A 25,881-nucleotide genomic window follows, 5' to 3' on the forward strand; every position below is an offset into this window, starting at 1 on the left:
TGACCACTTCCAATTTGCCTTGATTCATGGACCTGACATTCCAGGTTCCTATGCAATATTGCTCTTTACAGTATTGGATCTTGCTTCTATCACCAGTCACGTCCACAACTGGGTATTGTTTTTGCTTTGGCTCCATCCCTTCGTTCTTTCTGTAGTGATTTCGCCTCTGATCTCCAGTAGCATATTGGGCACCTAATGACCTGGGGAGTTCCTCTTTTGGTATCCTATCATATTGCCTTTTCATACTGTTCATGGGGTTCTCAAGGCAAGAATACTAAAGTGGCTTGCCATTCCCTTCTCCAGTGGACCACGTTCTGTCAGACCTCTCCACCATGACCTGCCTGTCTTGGGTTGCCCCGCAGGCATGGCTTGGTTTCATTGAGTTAGACAAGGCTGTGGTCCTAGTGTGATTAGATTGACTAGTTTTCTGTGAGTAAGGTTTCAGTGTGTCTTGTAACACCTACCATCTTACTTGGGTTTCTCTTACCTTGGGCGTGGGGGTATCTCTTCACGGCTGCTCCAGCAAAGCACAGCCACTGCTCCTTACCTTGGATGAGGGGTATCTCCTTAGAGTGCCTGATGAACTATGGAATGAAGTTCGTGACATTGTGCAGAAGACACGAATCAAGATCATCCCCATGGAAAAGAAATACAAACAAGCAAAATGGCTGGGGAGGCCTTACAAATAGCTGTGAAGAGAAGAGAGGCGAAAAGCAAAGGAAAAAAGGAAAGATATAGGCATCTAAATGCAGAGTTCCAAAAATAGCAAGAAGAGATAAGAAAGCCTTCTTCAGCAATCAATGCAAAGAAATAGAGGAAAACAACAGATTGGGAAAGACTAGAGATCTCTTCAAGAAAATTAGACATACAAAGGGAACATTTCATGCAAAGATGGGCTTGATAAAGGACAGAAATGGTATGGGCCTAACATAAGCAGAAGATATTAAGAAGAGGTGGCAAGAATACACAGAAGAACTGTACAAAAAAGATCTTCACAACCCAGATAGTCATGATGATATGATCACTAATCTAGAACCAGACATCTTGGAATGTGAAGTCAAGTGGGGCTTAGAAAGCATCACTACGAACAAAGCTAGTGGAGGTGATGGAATTCCAATTGAGTTGTTTCAAATCCTGAAAGATGATGCTGTGAAAGTGCTGCACTCAATATGCCAGCAAATTTGGAAAACTCAGCAGTGGCCACAGGACTGGACAAGGTCAGTTTTCATTCCAATTCCAAAGAAAGGCAATACCAAAGAATGCTCAAACTACCGCACAAGTGCACTCATCTCACATGCTAGTAAAGTAATGCTAAAAATTTTCCAAGCCAGGCTTCAGCAATACGTGAACCGTGAACTTCCTGATGTTCAAGCTGGTTTTAGAAAAGGCAGAGGAACCAGAGATCAAATTGCCAACATCCGCTGGATCATGGAAAAAGCAAGAGAGTTCCAGAAAAACATCTATTCCTGCTTTATTGACTATGCCAAAGCCTTTGACTGTGTGGATCACAATAAACTGTGGAAAATTCTGAAAGAGATGGGAATACCAGACCACCTGACCTGCCTCTTGAGAAATCTGTATGCAGGTCAGGAAGCAACAGTTAGAGCTGGACATGGAACAACAGACTGGTTCCAAATAGGAAAAGGAGTACGTCAAGGCTGTATACTGTCACCCTGCTTTTTAACTTATATGCAGAGTACATCATGAGAAACGCTGGACTAGAAGAAACACAAGCTGGAATCAAGATTGCTGGGAGAAATATCAATAACCTCAGATATGCAAATGACACCACTGTTATGGCAGAAAGTGAAGAGGAGCTAAAAAGCCTCTTGATGGAAGTGAAAGAGGAGAGCGAAAAAGTTGGCCTAAAGCTCAATATTCAGAAAACGAAGATCATGGCATCCGGTCCCATCACTTCATGGGAAATAGATGGGGAAACACTGGAAACAGTGTCAGACTTTATTTTTTTGGGCTCCAGAATCACTGCAGATGGTGACTGCAGCCATGAAATTAAAAGACGCTTACCCCTTGGAAGAAAAGTTATGACCAACCTAGATAGCATATTCAAAAGCAGAGGCATTACTTTGCCGACTAGGTCTGTCTCATCAAGGCTATGGTTTTTCTTGTGGTCATGTATGGATGTGAGAGTTGGACTGTGAAGAAGGCTGAGCGCCGAAGAATTGTTGCTTTTAAACTGTGGTGTTGGAGAAGACTCTTGAGAGTTCCTTGGACTGCAAGGAGATCCAACCAGTCCGTCCTAAAGGAAATCAGTCCTGAATATTCATGGGAAGGACTGATGCTGAAGCTGAAACTCCAATACTTTGGCCACCTCATGTGAAGAGTTGACTCATTGGAAAAGACTCTGATGCTGGGAGGGACTGGGGGCAGGAGGGGAAGGCGACGACAGAGGATGAGATGGCTGGATGGCATCACGGATTCGATGGACGTGAGTCTGAGTGAACTCCGGGAAATGCTGATGAACAGGGAGGCCGGGCGAGCTGCGATTCATGGAGTCGCAAAGAGTCGGACACTGAGCGACTGAACTGAACTTACAGTATTTTGGGCTAAAGCAAAACTTTATAAACTTAAAGCTCATGATTGCCATCTGCTGACACATTTGTGAATTACAAGTAGTCTGCATGGTTGGTATATACTGTGTTCAGATTTGGGGGTTTTGTATCTTCCTTCCCAAAAACCATTAGGTAAATTTATATGTGACTTTATACATGTATTTTCCCTAAGTAATGTATTTCACAATTTATTTAACAACTAAAATAAAACTGTTTACCAAGTTGAACACATTTATTTCAAACAGCTAATCTATACTGAAACTATTTTAATTTTTCCTATTAACAAAGTGAAATTATAAATTTGTCATTTCAGTATACATAGTTCATATCTAGAGTGAATTTTATCAATAGATTTTTTATTTTAAGAGGATATATTTAAATCTTTAATTGCTAACCTTGAATCAAATGTTTATGTGTTAGATTGCTTACAATGGCAGTATATTGAAGAGGAGCTGAAATTAATCATGCTAACACCTATATATATATATGTATATATATATTCCTAGCAGTGGAGCCAAGGCATTTTCCAGTCTTTAGTTCCTCTTTAGTGCTGGGCTTTGCATTGCTATTCATTCAAAAATATCATAAGCTTCTGCTCCCATGTTCAACTTTACAATCTTAATGAAACTGAATCAAACATATTAAACTGAAGCGTCAGTCAAGGACTCAAGAAAGAATCACTTAGTATAAACACTTTTTGTGCTTAGTACTGCACTGTCATTATCTCCTTTAATCCGCACAACATTCCATACCTTTACAGTACAAACCTTTGGCCACCTCATGCGAAGAGTTGACTCACTGGAAAAGACTGATGCTGGGAGGGATTGGGGGCAGGAGGAAAAGGCGACGACAGAGGTTGAGATGGCTGGATGGCATCACCGACTCAATGGACGTGAGTCTATGTGAACTCCGGGAGTTGGTGATGGACAGGGAGGCCTGGCGTGCTGCGATTCATGGGGTCGCAAAGAGTCGGACACGACTGAGCGACTGAACTGAACTGAAGTGTAATAACCAAAATCTTCAACGACAGGAGGGATCTCATGGTACTTGTTTTTTTTCTTTCCTTGGGTGGTGGGTAGAACAGGTTAATCTGGGAAAGTCACTCCATGATGGTCAACATTTACATGCTTTTATCCCTTGAAATCATGACACATGTGGATAAACAGTCAAAGCAGATTTAGGAGACTAAAAACTAAAAAAATTTTCAAAGTCAAACAAGAAAATTGCCTTTAAACATCGAAAGAGTTACAAAATTACTTCATATTTTACATTTGTGTAAAATCATTACCAGAGTAGTTGATTTCAGGTAAGTTTTGTTTTGACTTAATTGTTCTGATGTCCAACTGGTTTTATTTTTGTTTGTTTTGGGGGGGTGTTTGGTTGTTGTTATTGTTGTTTCAGTAAATTGTGTTTGGAAAAATTGCTTTTATTCATGTTTTATCATCTGCAGATGGAGAAGGAAATGGCAACCCACTCCAGTATTCTTGCCTGGAGAATCCCAGGGACGGCAGAGCCTAGTGGGCTGCCGTCTATGGGGTCACACAGAGTCGGACACGACTGAAGCGACTTAGCAGCAGCAGCAGCAGCAGCAGATCTAGATACATCTTCACTTCCAAGAGAGGTTTTGACCAAGTTGCTCTGGAATGCCCCCTAGGTATCAGGGGATTTTAAGGTTCTGCCAGGTTGAGAATACTGGACTACAGAGTCTAACACAGGGAGGCTACAGGGCTTTGCAACAAATCAAGGTAAAGGCAAGGTAATCATTTGCAAATGTAACATATTTACCATTAGGCTTTGGGAGCAGTTTTATCCCATTCTCATCTCACGCTAAATTTGGAGTCAGTTAAAAAGTACTAAAGAAAATGCTTTTTATTTACCTTATTTAAACCTTCTATAATGTCTATAGTATACTGATTTTACAAGTGGAAAACAGGTATAGAGAGATTAGACATTTTCACAGTACCTAGGGCACATGGGAGGGTGTCATACCACTAATTGATATACAGTTCTCTTGGCACTTAGGATCTAGGCATAAACATGTATTAGATGCATGTTTCATCACTTAGTCTGTAAGCTCTTCATCACCTGTTATTTTACTCATTTGTTTATGCATTTATACATTCTTTCATGCATGGTGTCGACAAGAAATTATAGTCAATCTAAAGAAGAAATGGAAATTTTTTTTCAGGCCAATTTGAGGTTTATAAACCTGGGAGACACCTTTCAGAAAGCTCTGAGTGTTGGGGCCAGTGTGAGGAAAGCAGGAGAGACTCCATCTTGAAGCCTGTCATGCATCTTACAGACAGGATGTGAGCTGGGCCTGAACCCTGCCCAGGAGTGAGGAAACTGTTGCTAGTGAAAACCAGGTCTCCTCGAGACTTCCTTCCCTACAGATGGCGAACGGAGATTGCAGTTGAAGTCAGTCTGCCCCTCGTTAGATTCACCATGGAGACATCCCCCTTTGATGCATAATCATTGTTCCTCCCTCTTTAACCTTAATTGTGTGTTCTCCTAGCACCTACTTGTTGTAAAACTCAGTCATATACAACAAAGAGGTTGCTAACAAGTAACCAGTCACGTGGGCAGGGTGGGGGGCTGTATAAAACTGGGCCCATCAGAAACATCAGGGTCCTTGTTGGGAACTGATTCCCCTTGGACTCACTGGCGTAATAAACTGTACTCCGTTGTGTTTTGCGACGCTGGATCCCACAGCATGAGGAGTGGTCTCCCTGCTGAGGGCAAAGCACAATTACATACTATACGTTTTTGAGACAAAGGGTTATACATCAAATGATGCACTGACAGTTTATACAGTCCAGATACGCACTTTCAGAGTGAGTGAGGAGTCATCGTGGCCCCTTACAGGATTACGGTGGAAGGTTATCTCCTACGGAGGTCTGGTTACTGGGCATGCGCAATACACACTAAAGGGGAGGGGGGGAGCCCAAACCAGCAGAGAACATTCTTCCGTTTAAATTTTTCTTGTCTTGCCATAAAGTATGAATTTTCTTTCTTTCTTTCTTTTTTTTTTTTTTTTTTTGAGTCATAAGGGGGCTGCAGTGGTGAACTAGACTGATATCAGGGTCCCAATCTTAGTGAGCTGCGGTCTATGGAAGGCACGGGAAGAAGGCCAGGCAATTAACATAAAATTAACATAAAACAAGAGCTTGAAGGTGGTAATTTACAAAGATGGAGAGCTACCTTATCTTTAGGTGGGGAAGAGAACTGTGGTAGCAAACTCTGCAGGGGGCGGGGGTGGAGTGGGGTGGGGTGTTGCTGTTTCCCTGGTGGCTCAGTGGTAAAGGAATCTCCTGCCAATGCCGGCGACTCCAGTTTGATCCCTGGGTTTGAAAGTTGGGAAGATTCCCTGGAGAAGGGAATGGCACCCCACTCCAGTATTCTTACCTGGGAAATCCCATGGACAGAGGAGCCTGAAGGGCTACAGTCCATGTGGTTAGCAACACAACAACAAGCTATGCAGAGGAAACGAATGTAAAACCTAGGCTGAAACTTCCCCAGTGAGAGAAGCTACCCTATTCCCAGATAGAAGGAGCAGCGTCAGACTGAAGAGCAGGAGAGGAAGAGGGGGAGGAGGGGAAAGGATGAGAGAGGTGTGGGGAGGGGCAGAGATGGGTTGAAAGTGGGTCACTGAACGTGGGTGTGGCTAGCTGAGTGTGTAAAGTGAGGAGTGGGTAATGAAAATGCTGGGTGCAAATCATAAAATGGCTTGGTAATTTATTAGCCAGATTAAGGAGTTTGGGTTATCCGCTGGAAAATGAGGCGCCTGTGTGGGGCTTTAAACAAGGCAAGTCATGGTCGTATTTGTGTTTCAGAGATCTGGTTGCAATTCTTGGCCATGAAACAAAGCTTCCGCACGCAACTCTGTAGTTTTGGAAGCACGGACTGAGAGAAATGTCCGAACAGAGGGACGTTTCAGCTTTGGGTCCCACAGGTGTTTGGGCTTGTGTGATGTTTGAAGGTACCAGAGAGGCCCCAAAGATGACAGCTGGACAGAGCCCTTTGGAAAGAGGGGTATGTATCATTTCCCGAATTAGTGATTACAGAATGAGGAGAGAAACTGATCTGGAGAGAGACGGAGGGTTCGTTTTCAGAAGGGTTGCATTAGAGACATCTGGATTGTTTTTTAGGATTGGATTCTCTGCAGGAAATACATTCCATAAATATTTTTTAATTTATAATTGCACAGTCTAACCTTGTAAATCTACCAAACCACCTCACTACTGGATATGATCAGTGTGAACCCTTATTAAATCTACATTCTAAATCTATTGAGGGCGTTAGCTAAAACATAGGCTGTGCTCCCTGAAGAGATGAGGTGATGGTTAAAGAATGCTCAATCCTTAACCACAGGTTCCTAGCTTCACGGTGGTTCAAGTTGTGGGGGAACGGTTGCCCCCTGCTGGTAAGAACTGAATACTGCAGCCCCGGGAGAGGAAACTTCCTAGGGGCGTGGTAGCTGGTGGATGACGTAAAAGGCGGCGTCCGGATAGGCGGTTATTGACTGCGTCATTAGTGCGCGCCGTGGGAAACCTAGCTAGCCTCATGGCTGAGGGTTGCTCAGTGGCTCCGCGGCCGAAGGCGGCCTCAGAAGGGCCGGCCGGCGTCTTGCCTTGCCTAGAATTACCTACGTACGCGGCTGCTTGTGCGCTTGTGAATAGCCGCTACTCCTGCCTGGTGGCGGGGCCGCACCGAAGACACATCGCCTTATCGCCGCGCTATCTTAACAAGAAACGCACCGGTATTCGAGAACAGCTCAATGCAGAGCTCCTGCGCTATTCCGAGAGGTACTGGTCTCTTACATTTTTTGTTCCCAGAGCGGACATAATGTTAACGTTAATAATCTTAACGTTGCCTGTCGCTCCTTTGGGGCATGGGACGGGGCAGCAGGGGGACGTTTAGTGGCAACAGAGCGAGGTCGCACCAGCTACCGCGAGTTTAGCCGCGGGGCATTCTGGAGTCGCAGTCCACCTCGGGAGACTAGTGCCTCCCTGGTCAAGATCTGTGCCGAGTCCGTTTCGTAGACAGGAAAGAAAACGTTAAGGTGACAGGAATTGTGTCAGCGGAGGGGGTAAAGAAGCTCGCTGCAAGACAGGTAAAGGTAAAAATAGACCAGGGGTCTGGAGACCGGCTAGTTCTGTGTTTTCTCATTTTAAGATGAAAGTTTGGAATGCAATAGTTAAAAACATTCTCACTATATGGAAAACTATACGCGAAGCGTTAATACTTCGTTTAATTATTTATAAACCACTAAGGTTGGTTTTGTTTTGACCCTGGTTCTTTCCCATGGTTTTTTTCTCCTGGACCTGATCAGGGATGAAGAAATACTATTAACCGTGTTTCCTTTTTAAGAATAGGAAAGCCTGATGCTTTTGAAGTTGAAGAAAACACCTAGTACATTTAAAGTAAGATATTGGAAAATGACTTGGGCAGTTTCTCAAGGGATCCTGAACCCTACACAGATTAAGAATTTAGAATTTACAGCTTCCTCCAAGCACCTGCACACACTTTCACTTGTGGGTCTATTTTGAATACTAGAGAATTGGGGAATAAAACCAAAGAAACAAACAAGACCCTTATTTCAGGAGCTATAAGCGCTAGTAAAAGAGATGTAGTCCAGATAAATCCAATGAAATGTTAAAATCTGACAAATTAAGTTATAGTCACGAGTGGTGAATTGGATCTTAGGACCTTTGAGAACAACTTGATAGGAGGAGGGTACTTCTGAGATAGTAGCATTCTGGGCAAAAAGAGTGGCATAAACAAATGGATACTGGTTGTGAAATAGAATACTTTGACCAGATAATTGTGAGCACTTTATAACTAAAGTTTATATATCAGGAGAAAAACATTGGGTACAGCTGAAAAGCTGGGCAGTTAGGGGTTGAGTGGATCAGAGATGGGGTGGAGGATAATTCAGAGGATGTATTTTGCTCTTTCTTTCCTGCCTTTGCCAGGTGTTTTGGGTTTTTTGCTTGTTTTTCTGTGTGCTTAAGCCGGAAACTGGGTTACCGCTTCATCCTCAGCTGCTAAGTTGCTTCAGTCTTTTCTGACTCTGTGCGACCCCAGAGACCGAAGCCCACCAGGCTCCACCGTCCCTGGGATTCTCCAGGCAGGAACACCAGAGTGGGTTGCCATCTCCTTCTTCAATGCATGAAAGTGAAAAGTGAAAGGGAAGTCGCTCAGTCGCTACCTCTAGGTAGCCTCCAATTCAGAAAACACTAGACATACTCTTGAGACAGTGGTATCTCTGGGATATAATCAGATTTGTAGTTTAAGAAACCACTTGATAGAGTTTGGTGGTGGTTTAAGGAGGGTGAGGCAGTAAGCATGGAGAACATGTTTATAATTAAGAGACTGTTACAAAGTGTAGAGAAAATTGATGAGAGTTTGCATTTGGGAGATTTAAGGATATGGAAAGTAGTCATAAAATCTGGAAACATAAACAAATCTTTGATCCGTAACCAGTTAATGGTTCCACTTGACAGGCTAGGGGAATAGGAGCCATTACCCCCAGAAAGATGAAGAGCTGATTGGATAATGATAATTTCTGTAACAGAATTGGGATAGTGTGGCCCTGTGGCCTCAATTGCACTCTGAACAAATCTGAACTGCCCACCTTACCCCATTATTTTTGGGGTGTGCTGAAAACTCCAGTTTATTCTATGCAAAAGGGGTACCATCGATTAATAATGAGGGACAAAACATTTGAACATATCAATAATTGTAATACTGATCAACCATTTATCATATATAGTTTGTTTCCAGACTTTGGGGCCATCCTGTACCATCAGAGAGGACCTGCTTCTCAGGTTAAGAAATGAGGAAAGGAAAGAGTTGAGAATGGCTCTTACATTAGTCATCTCAGCAGCAGCCCTATTTGACAGATTGTCCACCTTCTTTTCCCCAGTGACAATTTTTTAAAAGATGATCACATTTCAGTTTTGAAAAATCTGCTTAGAGAAAGTAGTTTCTAAAAATCACATTAAAATTTCTATCTTTAAGAGGTCATTAATGACAGCTCTTGAGTTATTTGAAAATGGCAAATACGTTCCCTCCCAGTAGTTCCAGTTTATTAATTTAAAATGTCTCAAAGAACAAATGAACTACCAGTTTCCATGAAGAGTCAGTGTTGACTCAACTTTTTCAGTATAGGTGGTAGTTTAGTTGCTAAGTTGTGTCCGACTCTTGTGACCCCATGGACTGTAGCCTGCCAGGTTCCTCTGTCCATGGGATTCTCCAGGCAAGAATACTGGAGTGGGTTGCCATTTCCTTCTCCATCTTCAGTACAGAGGCCCTTTATTCTCATGTATAATATATAAAAGTCTTAAGTGTGCGTGCAATCTGCTGATCCCTTAAACTTGATATGATTGTTCTCTCAATATCTCAAGTGAGGCTACCACTCTGCCTGGAAACATACTTAGGATGGTTTCAGAAAAGCAAAAGAGGAAAAGATGTAATGTTGAGGTATCTGTCTCTCTGATAATTTTTACTATATTTTATGCAATGAGTTGCTGCCCAAAATTCACACAAGCCATAGGTAGCAGTTCTGAACCCTGCAGAACTCCATTCATTCTCTTGAAACATGCTTTACTGTACTGAGATTAAAGATAATATTGGATTGGCCACAAGATTCATTTGGGTTTTTCTGTATGTAAAATATTACAGAAAAACCCAAATGGACCTTCTGGTCAACCCAATATGATCTACCAACACAATTGGGAAAAAAAAAAATTTCATTTAGAACTCGAATACAATAAAATGTATTTCAGTGTGATAACGCTCAAGCATGGCTACTCAGAAGGAATAAAGTAATTAGATGCCTCCTGAAGCAATACCTTGAATCCGTGTGAAAGTATTAGTTGCAAATGTAGAGTGATGCAGGGGTTTTAAGCTGACAACTCACATCACATACAGTGTCTGTGGTGGTAAAATGCTCCTCTGAAATCATGTGCAATTCTCAGTAAAGTGCCACACAAAACAATCTACTCTTGAATTTATATATTAGTTATATTCCTGAAAATTTTAATTGACATTGAAACCATGCAAAGATCATTTTATGTTCATACGTATACACATTAAGTTAGGTACTATAATCAATTATTTATAAATATTTATAAAATGAGGCTTGTCCACTCATTTAAATCATGCAGACCCGGGGACAGTTTTTCATTGTGTAGGGCTGTTTTTATATGGCAGAATGTCTCCCATCCCTGGCCTTCACAGGTATGACAACTATGATTTATCCCACAAACTCCCAAATGCCACCAACGGGGACAGCAGTATTCCCCCACTGGAAACTGATTTGGGGAAACAAAGTCTTGTTTTTGTTTTTTGTCTGATATGGCAGTTATTTTTAACCCCTCCTTGCTCTCTGTTTTATGGGCTTCTAATATTGTCTTAGTGATGTATAGTTCCTGTTTAGGAAAGCTACATGCAGAAATTAGTAATTCAAAGAAAGCCTTTCTGGACTAAATCTCAGTGTTTATGGATTTCCTCGGAGAAGGCGATGGCACCCCACTCCAGTACTCTTGCCTGGAAAATCCCGTGGGTGGAGGAGCCTGATAGGCTGCAGTCCATGGGGTCGCTAAGAGTCGGACGCGACTGAGCGACTTCACTTTCACTTTTCACTTTCATGCATTGGAGAAGGAAATGGCAACCCACTCCAGTGTTCTTGCCTGGAGAATCCCAGGGATGGGGGAGCCTGGTGGGCTGCCGTCTGTGGGGTCGCACAGAGTCAGACACGACTGAAGCGACTTAGCAGCAGCAGCAGCAGCAGCATGGATTTCCTAATTGGATAATTAAGTTGCATTCTAGTGACTCCTGGCTGTTTTAAAACAACTGCTCCTAGGTATAAAGTCTTTCATTTATTCTGTGTGAACCATTCTAGAAGTTTGAGTTCACCAAAACTGTTCTCTGCTCTCAAAGACCTAAGAGTCCTCTCTAGAATCCAAACATATAAGCAAAGATAAATAAGAACAGCGATAAGCTTTCTCAGGGTTCCCAGGTGGCGCTAGTGGTAAAGAACCCACCTGCCAGTGCAGTAGACAGAGATGCAAGTGTGACCCCTGGGTCAGGACAGATGCCCTGGAGGAGTGTATGGCAACCCCGTCCGGTATTCTTGCCTGGAGAATCCCAGGGACAGACTGTTGTAGGCCTGGGAGGCTACTGTCCATGGGGCCGCAGAGTCCGACATGACTGAAGTGGCTTAGGTGCACGCTTTCCTGAGAGTCCTGTAGGAGTAGAGGCAGCGTGGCTTCAGCCTTGCCTGGGGAGCCAGGGAAGCTTGCTGAAACAGGTAATGGCTGTGGCAGTGAAGCCACCAGCTCAGCCTCCTTAACTAGTTATAATTTTTAATAACTTGGAAATGGCATTTGGAAATAGTCGTTGTCCAGTCCCTCAGTCGTGTCAGACTCCCTGCGGGCCCATGGACTGCAGCACAGCAGGCCTCCCTGTCTTTGGAAATAGTAGTGCCCCCTAATCCTGACTGTCACGCTCCGGATTACAGTGTCAGAGTCAGTTCTCGAAAGCTAATCTAATTGTTATTTCTTACTTCCTTGGCTTAGACGGTAAAGCATCTGTCTACAACGCGGGAGACCCGGGTTCGATCCCTGGGTCGGGAAGATCCCCTGGAGAAGGAGATGGCACCCCACTCCAGTACTCTTGCCTGGAAAATCCCATGGACAGAGGAGCCTGGTAGGCTCCAGTCCATGGGGTCACAAAGAGTCGGACACGACCTCACTTTACACTAGCAACAGTTGCAGTTCGGGGATTTTTCTCCATCAAGTTATTGGCTTTAACAATTCAGGGCTTCGATTTGAATCCTAACACTCCTGCTACATGCCCTCTAGTACAGATATTCAGTAATGGTGGGTAATACCAAAATTGCCGTGGTTCAGTAATAGTCACATAACAACATTTTTCTTACTAAGTCTCATTTTTTACCTCCCATTCTAGCATAACTAGAATTCAAATGGATAGCAAATAGGGAAGAAGGATCAACTTATTGCTCTTGTATAATGGACATTTTGTTTCTGGGTATTTACCTTGAATAATTATTTTTAAGTTAGCCATTATTTTGGAACCCTTGGGTGAAATTGAACCACTAAAGTTGTTACAGGCTAATCATATATTATTGTATATGTATATATTTTCACCATGGGTGTGATTATATTAGGAGATGTATACTTTCTGGACTTGGAATCTGTATAGTGGCCTAGTTTAAAAGAGGATAAATAACATTTTCCTTTCCTTTTTTTTTAATAGCCTTTTAGGTGTACCCATTGCTTATGATAACATCAAAGTAGTGGGTGAATTAGGAGATATTTATGATGATCAAGGACACATTCATCTTAACATTGAAGCAGATTTTGTTATTTTCTGCCCTGAACCAGGGCAAAAACTTATGGTATGTATCTTTTTTCCTATAGTTCTTTGTACAATTATTAAATTATGTAATTTGGAAAAATTTAAGAGACTGTGCACTTTGGGATTTTACAAGGATTGTTATTTCAGGTAACTAAAAGTCATTTTTAAAGAAAACTTTTCAGTTTAGGCTTTTAATTTTTATTGAAGTGTAGTTGGTTTGCATTGTTCTGTTTCAACTGGAAAGTGATTCAGTTTAGGCACGTGTGTATATATATGTATTTCAAATTCTTTTCTGTTATAGATTATTACAAGATACTGAGTATAGTTCCTGTGCCACACAGTAGATCCCTGTTGTTATTCTGTTAATCCTAACCTCCTAATTTATCCCCTCTCCCCTTCCCCTTTGGTAACCATAAGTTTGTCCTTTGTGGATCTATTTCTGTTCTATAAATAAGTTTATTTGTGTCGTGGTTTTAAATTCCACATATAAGTGATATCATGTGTTTCTCTGCTCTTCTCTGTCTCACTTAACTTCACTTAGGATGATCATCTCTAGGTCCAGGCACGTGGCTGTCAATGGCATTTCATGGCTGAGTGTATTCAGCACATATAACACATCCTTATCCATTCGTCTGTGGATGGGCACTTCAGTTGCTTCCATGTCTTGGTGACTGTGCTACTGTGAATATTGGAAGCATGTCTCTCTTTCAAGTAGAGTTTTGTCTTTTCTAGATATATGCCCAGGAGTGGAATTGCTGGATCATATGGGACTCTGTTTTTAATTTTTTAAGGAACCTCCCTACTGTTCTCCATAGTGGTTGCACCAGTTTTTATTCCCAGCGACAGTGGAGGAGGGCTCCCTTTCCTCCATGTGCTCTCCGGCATTTATTGTTTGTGGACTTGGTGGTGAGGCTGTTCTGATATCTGTGCAGTGACAGTCGCATTGGCGTCTGTGCATTTTTCTAGGAGTCAGCCATGTTGAGCGTCTTCGTGGGCCTTTTGGCATCTATGTCCATGTATGTGCAACACTGTTTTAGGTTACTGGTCTTTTCATTTCAGAGGCATTGCTGCTATCTTGTATTGGTACTTTTCTCTAATTTATCATATTATACTCTCATACTTACTGCTTTCTAGATCCCACCAAAGAAACTTGGCTCCCTCTTGGTTGTGAAGATATTATTCTATACGATTCTAAAATTTTGATAGTTTTTCCTTTCCTCATTGAGTATTTAATTGATAAACTTTGTCTTTTACAGCAGTTTTAGAGAAAAATTGAATGGAAAGTATAATGTTCTTATATACATCTCACTCTACCCACCCCCAAAAAACCACACATAATGTTTCTCTTATTGATAAGATGTGGTGCATTTTAATTGTTGAGCCAGTGATACATTAAGTACAGTCCATGGTTTATAGTAGGGTTCCCTGTTTCTATTGTACCTTCTGTGGGTTTTGACAAAGGTAGAATGACATGGATCCAACATTATAGTAGTCCTGTGGAAGAATTGGTCACTGCTCTAAAAATCCTGTGTGGTCTGCCTATTCATTGCTCCCTCTCTCCCCTGGAAACCATGGCAACTACTTTTTTTTTATTGTCTCCATAGTTTTGCCTTTTCCAGAATAGCATATAGTGGAATCATAGAGTATGTAACTTTTCCAGATTGGTTTCTTTCACTTGGCACTATATGTTTAAGGTTCCTCCATGTCTTTTTCTTGATAGCTTATTTTTGTTGCAGAATAATATTCCATTGTATAGATGTACCAGTTTGTATGGACCACCTGGAAGGTACCATTCTGAACTCCAGACTCCTTATGATGACAGACAGGTTTTACTCTGTCACACGTGGAAGGAGGTGCTGATGATATTAAACCACATTGTGTGTATATATGTTATTTACAGTTCTGTAATTCAAAAGGTGATTTTTAAAAAAGCTTCAGGTTTTCATTCATCTAGTTTATATTTGTTGATTCTTAAGGGAATAGGAAACTTGGAAATTTTAACCTTAAAATCATATAGAATGTATTGTTATTTTACTTTTTTAAAGCTTCTAATAACGTTAAGCTTTAGTTAAAATAGCCATGCTCAAGGGGAGCTTTCTAAAAAATTCTCGTGTTCCTAAATTGATATTTTAGTGTGACATGTGGTAAGCTTCAAAAGAAGATCAGCTTTTTTGATATCACATCATACCATTATTTTGGTATTTTCTATGAGGATCAGTTTAAAGATTGTAAGGTTCGTTTCATCTTTTTGGCGCTCTTCTTAATGTAATACTCATTTTTTCCCTCTTCTCAGGGAACAGTTAATAAAGTGTCCTCGAGCCACATTGGCTGCTTGGTCCATAGGTGCTTCAATGCCTCCATCCCTAAACCTGAGCAGATGCCAGCTGACCAGTGGCAGACGCTGCAGATAAACGTGGGTGATGAACTAGAATTTGAAGTGTTTCGTTTAGACTCAGATGCTGCTGGAGTATTCTGCATTCGGGGAAAACTAAGTATCACTAGGTCAGTTCCTAAGCACATTATTACCATTTTGATACTTAATCATTTCTACTTAATTCTGAATTTAGAAACATGAGTCCCTCTTTTAAAAGTTAATATATTAGACTATTTGTACTTCCAAACCACAGAGTCAATGTAAATACGAATCTTAAGTGTTATGACAGTGCACTGAACATTCTAAAGCTTTGCATCTAAGTGGTCTACATTGTAATAATTCAATTTTTCAAAGTATTGTCATGTTGTTGTTAATCTTTTTTTTTTTAAAGTTAATCCTTGAACTTGAGACTACTAGAAGCTTAATGATATTAACAGTGTTTTGTTTTTACACAGTTGGAAACAAAAATTATTTGATTATTGTCATTATACCAGGTAGATCATTTAATTTCTATATTTTTCTTGTTTGGAGTTCTTTTAGGAAATACTCTGATCCTGACCCTGGTTTCATGGCAGGGCCTAGTTGAGGGGTCATACTTCCTCTGTTATCAAGGCAGAATCTAGAAAAAGTTGCTAAGAAATGAGAATGTGGACTGAAGTTTTAGAGCAGCTGACCAAAAGAACTTTCTGTAATGATAGAAGTATGCTGTATGCGTGCAGTATAGTAGCTTCACTCTTGAGGAATTGAAATGTGTGACTAGTATGTCACTGAGGAAGTGGGTTTTTAACGTTACCTTATTGAAATTACTTAAATTTAAATAGTTCTATGTGGCTGTTGCTAATTCAAGGGACAGCAGTTCTATAGAGACCTACTTCACTGATCTTTATTTACTTATATAAAATACTCAGAGCTTTGCAGCATAATACTGCTTCATGAGTGCTCACTCGGTCATGTCAACTCTTTGCAACCCCACAGACTGGCCCATGAAACTCCTCTGCCCGTGTGGTTCTCCAGACAAGAATCCTGGAGTGGGTTGCCATGCCCTCCTCCAGGGGAGCTTCCCGACCCAGGGGTCAAACCTATGTCGCTTCCAGTCTCCTGCATTGGCAGGCAGATTCTTTACAACTAGCGCCACCTGGGAATCTAATACTGCTTCAGTGTAGTTTAAGAAAAACAATGGAACAAGGATTGGGATAGTAGATGGGGAACTCCAACATTTTGATAAATACCAGAAGTATGTTTTCTCCCTATCAGATGTTACTGGTTTGGCTAATATGGCTGGGTGGTGATGTTTAGGGTTCAGCATTTTCTGAACCATATTAAAATTCAGAAACCCTGTTTTGACAAAACTTTTATGTCATTTTTATGTGTGAAACATCTGGGAAAAATACTCGGAAAACAAAAAATTTAACATTTCTAAGACTACCAATGTTCTGTGACAGTCATGTTATTTTGTGCTACTGTCATAATTTAGAAAGACCTTACCATGTTGGAGTATTCTTGATCTTACTTAGTTCTTTTATTTTTGCTTAATGCTCTATGAATTTTTCTGATTCTTACAGTTTACAAACCAAGTGCTCTGCAGTTCCTGAAGAAGCACCAGAAACTGGCGTGGATGAGCCTGTCGAAAAACCTCCAAAGAAGAAGAAGAAAAAGAAGAAAGACCTAGAGCCATGTGAAGTGCAAGGCGGTAGCACTGAGCCAGCAGAACTTGCAGATGCTACCATGAAGGACGAGACAGACCTGCACGTTAGTAACAGTGTGAATGGCCTCTGGGAGGAAGAGCCGCCGAAGAAGAAGAAGAAGAAGAAAAGGAAGCACCAGGAAGATCAGGACCAAGAGCCTGTCTACCAAGGCAGTGACTCCAGTGGTTACCAGAGTGACCACACAAAGAAGAAAAAGAAAAGAAAGCGTGAGGAGGCTGAGTCTACGCCACTTGTGGAACGTGCACCTAAAAAGAAAAGGGAGAAGTAACTTTCTTTTGTGCGTTTTAAATACGATTTGGTTTGTTAAAGATTTATACACAGTAGATGACGAAAGTTTAAATTAAGAAATGTTTTGTATTGCAGTATTTTGCATAACAGGGAACATTTTGATTAGTTGAGTTTTTGGTACTAAAATTAATTTGGAAAATACCAGTATTATTAAAGTGCCACTTCTTGTATACAGAATAGAAAGGTAAGAACTGCCTTCATTCTCTCATGCTTCCAGTGGACACGTTCTAAATAAAATGGTCTCCGCAGTCCTGAGACTAACAAAAGGGCTTGTGTAATGCAGTGATATCATGTATATCATAAAGAATGAGTTTTGAGCTTGGGGGGTGGTGGTTATAAGTTTTGAATTTAGTCATAATGTTACATGCCATGTCATTAGGTTTTGTTTAAAATTTAAGTCATTTACCAGTTTTAGGTTTTTTGTTTGTTTGTTTTAATCATGGCTGCTGCAGTAGTTTTGTTGTTTACCTTGGGATGGTGTGTCAGAGGTATTTCTGCAGTTTTCAGAGCTCTTTAGAAACTGCCCTCTTTGAACCGTAGCCCTACCTGTGGATCATGAGTTAGGAAACAGTGCTGACTGTTCTTTCCTTCTCTGTGCGTGTGTGGTGTTCTCTTTTCTTTCTGTCTCAACCATTCTGCTCTGGTTGTGTGTTGGAGGAAGAGTTTGATGAAGACAGGATAAAGGTGATTCTGACTAGTGGGGAATTTCCCTATTTTTCATAACTTGAGTTAAGCTACTAGAAACTATTAGGAAAACAGCTATACACTGCTTTCACTGAGAAAGTGTGGAATATGTCTTAACTATTGGAAAACACTGAAGAAGGAACTGACAGGTGAGTGTGGCCTGATAATCAGTGCAAGGTTGTGTTCATTCATTCAGCAAAATTCAGTGTACTTGTGTTACGCGTAGTAGACCGTCATTCTCCTAAGGTCGGGGGTATAATGGCAAACAAGGCAGGAATGGTTCCTTCCCTCGTGGAGTGTCACAGGAGGAGCAGATGCGCATGTACAATGCAAGTAAGACAGAGAATGACTCATTCTGGAAAGTTCTAAAAGGAAAAAGAAGGTTCTGTCTTCCCACTGCTGTGATGCATGGTGGCCCCTTTCAGTTGCCATTTATCTCATGTCAGACGCAGTACCACCCTTACTGTTTCCTGCCTGCGCCAACAGAGGATGGAGTGGGAGAGTCGTTCGTGGCGTTTGTCTGTAAACACATGTGCCAGACAGTGAGAAGGGCTGCGCCGGTGTCCTTCCTTACCAGTAAGTTCATGTGGATATTTAGTCCTCACAATGAAGCTAGTCCAGATTGAGATGAGGTTTGAGATGAGGTGTCAGTATAAAACACACATCAGACTGTGAAGGCGTACAAAGAAAGAGTGCAGAATACCTCAGTTTTGTATATTGGTGAGACTATAATATTTTGGTATAGTGGAGTAAATAAATATTCAATTGGCTTTTTCGGTTTTTGCTTTTTAATTTAAAAATTGTATCTGAGGCCTGTATTGTCTTTGTTTTGTAGAGCACTGGTTTGAAGGATGATTTGAAAAAGATTTATAATGTCTGACTTAATATTAAAAGTTAACGTTTAGTGAAACAGTTCTAAATTCCTGATGGTAATGGCCAAGCAAGCTGTTAAATTAATGCTATTCATAGCAAAATACATCCTGGCTTACCAAAATAAATTCCTACATATTATTTTTACATTTTTTAAGAAAAAAGTATGCTGAACTTGAAACTAAATTTATCCATGGTTTTTCACAATGATAGGAGCAGAACCGGTCATTTGCTTTTGCCTCTAACAGTGACAGATTTTACCTGATACGGAAACCTCTGATTATGGTATCATCCACATATCCTTCAAAACATTTCTTACATGCTACACTAATCTAGGTTTTTCCTTTTCTGTCTTGGAATTTGCTTATTAAAATCCTCTAGCCTAGCCTAAACCTCTTACCCTCGCTTCAGTTCCTTATAATCACTGGAAATAGAAGTTTGAAATGTATTTAGAGCTATGCTTCCCACAACCCCAGTCACACCCCCCATCATACAAACACTTCATACAACTCAATATGAAAAAAAGCCAAACAACACAATCAAAATATGGGCAGAAAACCTGGTAGACATTTTTCCAAACAAAGCATACAGATGGAGTACAAATCAGAACGACAGTGAGGTGTCACTTCACAGAGGTCATCATTAAGAAGTCTAGAAATGATAAATGCTGAGAAAGTGTGGAGAAAAGAGAAAACCCCTGCACTGTGGGTAAGGATTTAAATTGGTGCAGCTGCTGTGGAGAACAGTATGGAGGTTCCTTAAAAAACCGAAACTACCGTATGACCCAGGAATCCCGCTACCGGGCATATACCCAGAGAAAACCATAAATCGAAAAGGCAACATGCTCAGGGCGGTCTTATACACAATACCCAAGATGGGGAAGCGTCTTAGATGTCCATCCACATCTGTGAGTGGGTAAAGGAGCTGCTATACCTATATACAAGGGAATGTTACTGAGTGATTAAACTAAGTAAGGCAGAGAAAGACAAACCGCACGGTATCACTGATGATAGGTGGAATCAGCAATTGAGATGCAGGGACGCACGAAGAACAGACTTCAAAAACCCACTGAGTGTTACAGAAGGGACATCATCAGGGGAGGGAATATGTCAGGAGGTTGGCCTTAACGTATACACACTTACATATATAAAACTAGGTCACCAGCAAGGAGCTCCTGTACAGCCCAGGGAACTCTACTCGTCAACACACTGTAGTAACCTGTATGGCCAAAGCATCAGGATCAGAGGGGATATGTACGTCTACATATACCTAAATCAAGATGATGTGCACCTCCAACAAACATGGTATATCACCTGTACTCCAACACGAAATACACATAAATTTGACAACTGGAGGAAATGCCTACCATAGTCCCCTCAGGCCTCGGTGACCTGGGATGGTGACACATTCCTGGAGTTTGAACAGCCTTGCCTGTCAAGGCTGGACCCTCCTGGGGCTGAGGGAGCTGAGGGCAATGACGGAGAAATGAGGCCCCTAAGGTCCTCTAGTGTTTGTCCGTTCTAGAAGAAGCAGCCCTCTCCATACCAGGGCTGGTTATCCATGACTAAAACAGTCAGCACACAGGGACTCGGGAGAGCAACTGTGCTGAACAGCTTGGAAAAGTCATCTGATAGCCATGCCTCCTCGTGCTGGGGTTCTTACGCCAGCATCTTAGTCACTCATTCGTAGATGATACCACTCCAGGCAGAACACGTGTGGAAGGCTTGGGATTTGCCTTGAGTGAGGAAGTGAAGAATGATGAAGTAATGAGACACAAGCCCTGGGTGTGTGTCCTGACATATTCCACACCCATTTACAGTGCAGGAACAGGACCTGCACTTCACTTTGCTGCACCAAGAAGCAGAGTGGGGCATATAGAAACGCTGCCGCCTTGTGGCCATTGTGTGTAACAACTCTCAAACTAGGGCTTTGCACTCAGAAGGCCCTGCTGCTGCTGCTGCTGAGTCGCTTCAGTCGTGTCTGACTCTGTGCGACCCCATAGACGGCAGCTCACCAGGCTCCCCCATCCCTGGGATTCTCCAGGCAAGAACACTGGAGTGGGTTGCCATTTCCTTCTCCAATGCAGGAAAGTGAAAAGTGAAAGTGAGAATGTAAATGACTCTTGCCCTTAAGAAACAGCCTTGGGATGGGTAATTGAGTAAGAATCAGAAAACGGATAGCCTTTCAAGAAGCCAATTGCAGCAGGTGAATTTACTCACAACACTTTAACCAAAAAGATCCAAAGATCCCCTTGTCACACATTATTAGAGAAAGGGAAAGGAAGCCTACAAGGAGATACATCCCCCTCTACCCATCAGATGGTCATCAAAAAGTCTGCGAACAGTCAGTGCTGCAGAGGGCCTGCAGCGAAGGGAATCCTCTGCCAGAGTGGGAATGGAAATGGCCAACAGCCATATGGAATTGCGCATGGAGGTTCCCTAAAAATCTGAAGATGCAGATATTGTGTGATCCAGAAATCTTACTCTTGGCCATACATCCGGATCGAACTATAGTTGGAAAAGACATCCACCCCAACCTACACTACAGTACTGTTTTCAAGAACCAAGACAGGGAAGCAATCAGAATGTCCATGGAGAGATGAAAAAGAAGATACCGCCCATATATTGAAAGGAATGTTACTCAGCCATCCAAAAAAATAGAATGCCATTTGCAGCAACCCAGAAGGACCTAGCCGTGGTGATACTAGGGGAAGTAAGTCAGAGAGGAAGAGAAATGTCATATGGGATCACATATGTTAGGTGGAGTCTAAAATGTGACACAAAGGCACTCATTTCCACAGCAACAGAATCTCAGACTTTAAAAAGCCACTTTGTGTTACAAAAGAGGTCACATCAGGAGGAGGGGGTCGACGAGGACCCTGAGATTAACTCTTTAGTATATGAACCTACAGCGTCAAAAAGTACTTAGTATATAGCACCAGGGACCCTATTCAACATTGCATAACACCTTGTAGGGGCAAAGCTCCTAATACAGACTGGATATTCACCTATGAATACCTGAACCAAGTTGCTGGACACTTGTAATAAACTCAACACTGGATATCGACTATATCCCAATAGAAAATAAATGTTAATTGTCAAATAAGTGAAAATAACAGCTATATTCCCCTCTGCCGTCTATGATCCGGGCTCCTGTCGCAAGCCCAGATACATTCCCACCGGTGCACAGCTACGTTCCACGTCCATTTGTAACCCAGAAACAGAACTTGCACTCAGCTTTGTTGCCCTAAGAACCAGAGTGGGGCACACAGAAATGCTGCTGCCTAGTGGCCATTCTGTGTAACAACAACTGTAAAATGGTCTGAGAAGAACTTCATGCTCTCAAGATGCGAGGACCTGTAAATGACTCCTGCCCTCAAGAAATAGCCTTGGAGTGGGTAATCGAATAAGAATTCAAAAAGGGACAAGCATATTTTATACACACTCTTTAAAGACAATCATACCTACAAAGATCCTGGTATCAAACATTAGAGAATGGAAAATGAAATCTATGAGGGGTATCACCTCCACCCATCATAACGGCCATCATCAAAAAGTCTACAGTCAGTGCTGCAGAAGGCCTGCAGAAAAGGGAATCCTCCTGCCCTGATGCTGGGAGTGGAAATTGCTGACAGCCAGCTGGACTTGAGTATGGAGTTTCCTTAAAAACTTGAAGCTGCAGATCCGTGATCTGAAATGCCACACTTGGGCATGCATCCGGACTAAACTGTGGTTGGGAAAGACATACGCAGCCCGCCTTCACTGCAGCATTGTTTCCAAGAGCTAAACTATGGAAAAAACAGAATATTCATTGAGAGATGAAAAAGGTTTGGTACACATATTGAAGGGAATGTTACTCAGCCATCAAAAAGTAGGAAGTAATGCCATTTACAGCAACATAGAAGGGACTAACCATAATTATGTTAGGGAAAGTAAGTCAGACAGAGGAAGACAAATATATGAGATCACTGAGAAGTTAATTCTAAAAAGTGACACAAAGGAACTCATTTCTAAAACACACACAGAATCTCAGACTTTGAAAAGGCACTTGGTTTTACAAAAGGAGTCACACTGTAAAGAAGGATTAAATCAGGATGCTGGGATTAACATGGACATCCCTGGTGGGCAGACAGTAAAGAATCCAACTGCAATGCAGGAGACCTGGGTTCAATCCCTGGGTAGGGAAGATCCCCTGGAGGAGGAAATGGCAACCCACTCTAGTATTCTTGCCTGGAGAATCCCATAGACAGAGCAGCCTCGTGGGCTATCTTTCTTGGAGTTGCAAAAACTGGGACATGACTGAGCAACTGACACTTTCACACGCTTTTTCCAAGATTGACATAAGCACACTTACCTAGTATATGTGCTGCTGAAGTGAGCACTATGCAGTCTTGAATATACGAACCTATAGCATCAACAAGGACCTAGTGTATAGCACAGGGAAGCCTACTCAACCCTCTGTAAAATCCTCTAGCTGCAAAGCTCCCCAAAAGACTGGATATTCACCTAAATATGCCTGAAACAAGTTGCTGGACCCCTGCAACAAACTCAACACTGGGCGTCAACTATACGCCAATAAAAAATAAACATTAATTTTCCAAATAAAATGAAATAACTGCTATATTCCCCTTTGCACGTGGTGACCTGGGCTACTGTCGTAAATCCTGAGCCTAAGCAGCCTTGGAGCCCACAGCTGGATTGTCCTGAGTCTGAGGGAATTGAGAAGGATGTGCCAGCATATGGGCCCCCACAGGACCTGAAGCGTTTGTCCCCTCTGGATCAAATCGCATTCTCGAGACCCTGGCCATTCCCGCACAGCTACAGCAAGTCTAGTGCACACAAGGAGGGTGGACACTACGGGCTGGAAGACGTGAAGGGTCACGGGATCCTGCAGGCCTCCCAGTGCTGCAGTGCTTACCTCCAGCCTCCTGCCTCAGATTCGACCCGCTTGCAGATGACAGCACCCAAGAGAGGGCTGATCTGGAGGACCTGGGATTTGTTTGGGGTGGGGAAGTGAAGAATGATGAAGAAATAATGAGACACAAGCCCTGGGTATCTGTTCTGGCAGATTCCATACCCATCTACAATCCAGGCACAGGACTTGCACTCAGCTTTGTTGCCCCAAGAATCAGAGTGGGGCATACAGAAATGCTGCTGCCTGGTGGTCATTCTGTGTAACAACAACTCTTCAACTGGGGTTCAGAGGAATTTCGGGCTTCCCTGATAGCTCAGGGAATCAAGAATCCGCCTGCAATGCAGGAGACCCTGGTTTGATTCCTGGGTCAGAGAAGGGATAGATTGCCCACTCCAGTATTATTGGGCTTTCCTTGTGGCCCAGCTGGTAAATAGTCCTCCTGCAATGCAGGATACCTGGGTTTGATTCCTGGGTTGGGAAGATCCCCTGGAGAAGGGAAAGGCTACGCACTCCAGTATTCTGGCCTGGAGAACTCCATGGACTGTATAGTCCGTGGGGTCACAAACAGTTGAACACAGCTGAGAGGACTGGAAAAGGTCAGTTTTCATTCCAATCCCAAAGAAAGGCCATGCCAAAGAATGCTCAAACTACTGCACAATTGCAGTCATCTCACACATTAGTAAAGTAATGCTCAAAATTCTCCAAGCCAGGCTTCAGTAATATGTGAACCGTGAACTTCCAGATGTTCAAGCTGGTTTCAGAAAAGGCAGAAGAACCAGAGATCAAATTGCCAACATCTGCTGGATCATCAAAAAAAAGCAAGAGAGTTCCAGAAAAACATCTATTTCTGCTTTATGGACTATGTCAAAGCCTTTGACTGTGTGGATCACAATCAACTGTGGAAAATTCTGAAAGAGATGGGAATACCAGACCACCTGACCTGTGTCTTGAGAAACCTATATGCAGGTCAGGAAGCAACAGTTAGAACTGGACATGGAACAACAGACTGGTTCCAAATAGGAAAAGGAGTATGTCAAGGCTCTATATTGTCACCCTGCTTATTTAACTTCTATGCAGAGTACATCATGAGAAACACTGGGCTGGAAGAAGCACAAGCTGGAATCTAGATTGCTGGGAGAAATATGAATAGCCTCAGATATGCAGATGACACCACCCTTATGGCAGAAAGTGAAGAGGAACTCAAAAGCCTCTTGAAGAAAGTTAAAGAGGAGAGTGAAAAAGTTGGTTTAAAGCTCAACATTCAGAAAACGAAGATCATGGCATCTGGTCCCATCTCTTCACGGCAAATACATGGGGAAAGAGTGGCTGACTTTGGTCTCCAAAATCACTGCAGATGTTGACTGCAGCCATGAAATTAAAAGATGCTTACTCCTTGGAAGGAAAGTTATAACCAACCTAGATAGCAGATTGAAAAGCAGAGACATTACTTTGCCAACCAAGTCCATCTAGTCAAGGCTATGGTTTTTCCAGTAGTTATGTATGAGTGTGAGAGTTGGACTGTGAAGAAAGCTGAGCATGGAAGAACTGATGCTTTTGAACTGTAGTGTTGGAGAAGACTCTTAAGAGTCCCTTGGACTGCAAGGAGATCCAACCAGTCCATTCTAAAGGAGATCAATCCTGGGTGTTCATTGGAAGGACTGATGCTGAAGCTAAAACTCCAGTACTTTGGCCACCTCATGTGACGAGCTGACTCATTTGAAAAGACCTTGATGCTGGGAAAGATTGAGGGCAGGAGGAGAAGGGGACGACAGAGGATGAGATGCTTGGATGGCATCACTGACTCAATGGACATGAGTTTGGGTAAACACCTGGAGTTGGTGATGGAAAGGGAGGCCTGGCCTGTTGTGGTTCGTAGGGTCGCAAAGAGTCGGACATGACTGAGCGACTGAACTGAACTGAGAGACTTTCACTTTCAGAGGAATTTTATACACACAAGGCCCTAGGGAATGTAAACCACTGCTGCCTTCAAGAAATAGCTTTGGGGTGAGTAATCGAAAAGAATTTGAAAACAGGCAGGCCTACCAGAAGCCATTTCAGCAGGTACATTTTGCTGCTGCTGAGTCGCTTC

General features: G+C 42.3%; 1 protein-coding gene across 1 annotated transcript; it reads left to right on the top strand.

Moving 5' to 3' along the window:
- Positions 7,100-19,025, top strand: TWISTNB (TWIST neighbor). The gene is given in 5 exon segments (XM_005679024.3): positions 7,100-7,375; positions 12,855-12,996; positions 15,250-15,458; positions 16,893-17,283; positions 17,285-19,025. Coding segments are annotated over 5 exon segments (1,080 nt in total). The 5' UTR covers positions 7,100-7,133; the 3' UTR covers positions 17,381-19,025.

This window comes from Capra hircus, chromosome 4 (assembly GCF_001704415.2).
Source record: "Capra hircus breed San Clemente chromosome 4, ASM170441v1, whole genome shotgun sequence".
Taxonomy (NCBI): Eukaryota; Metazoa; Chordata; class Mammalia; order Artiodactyla; family Bovidae; genus Capra; species Capra hircus.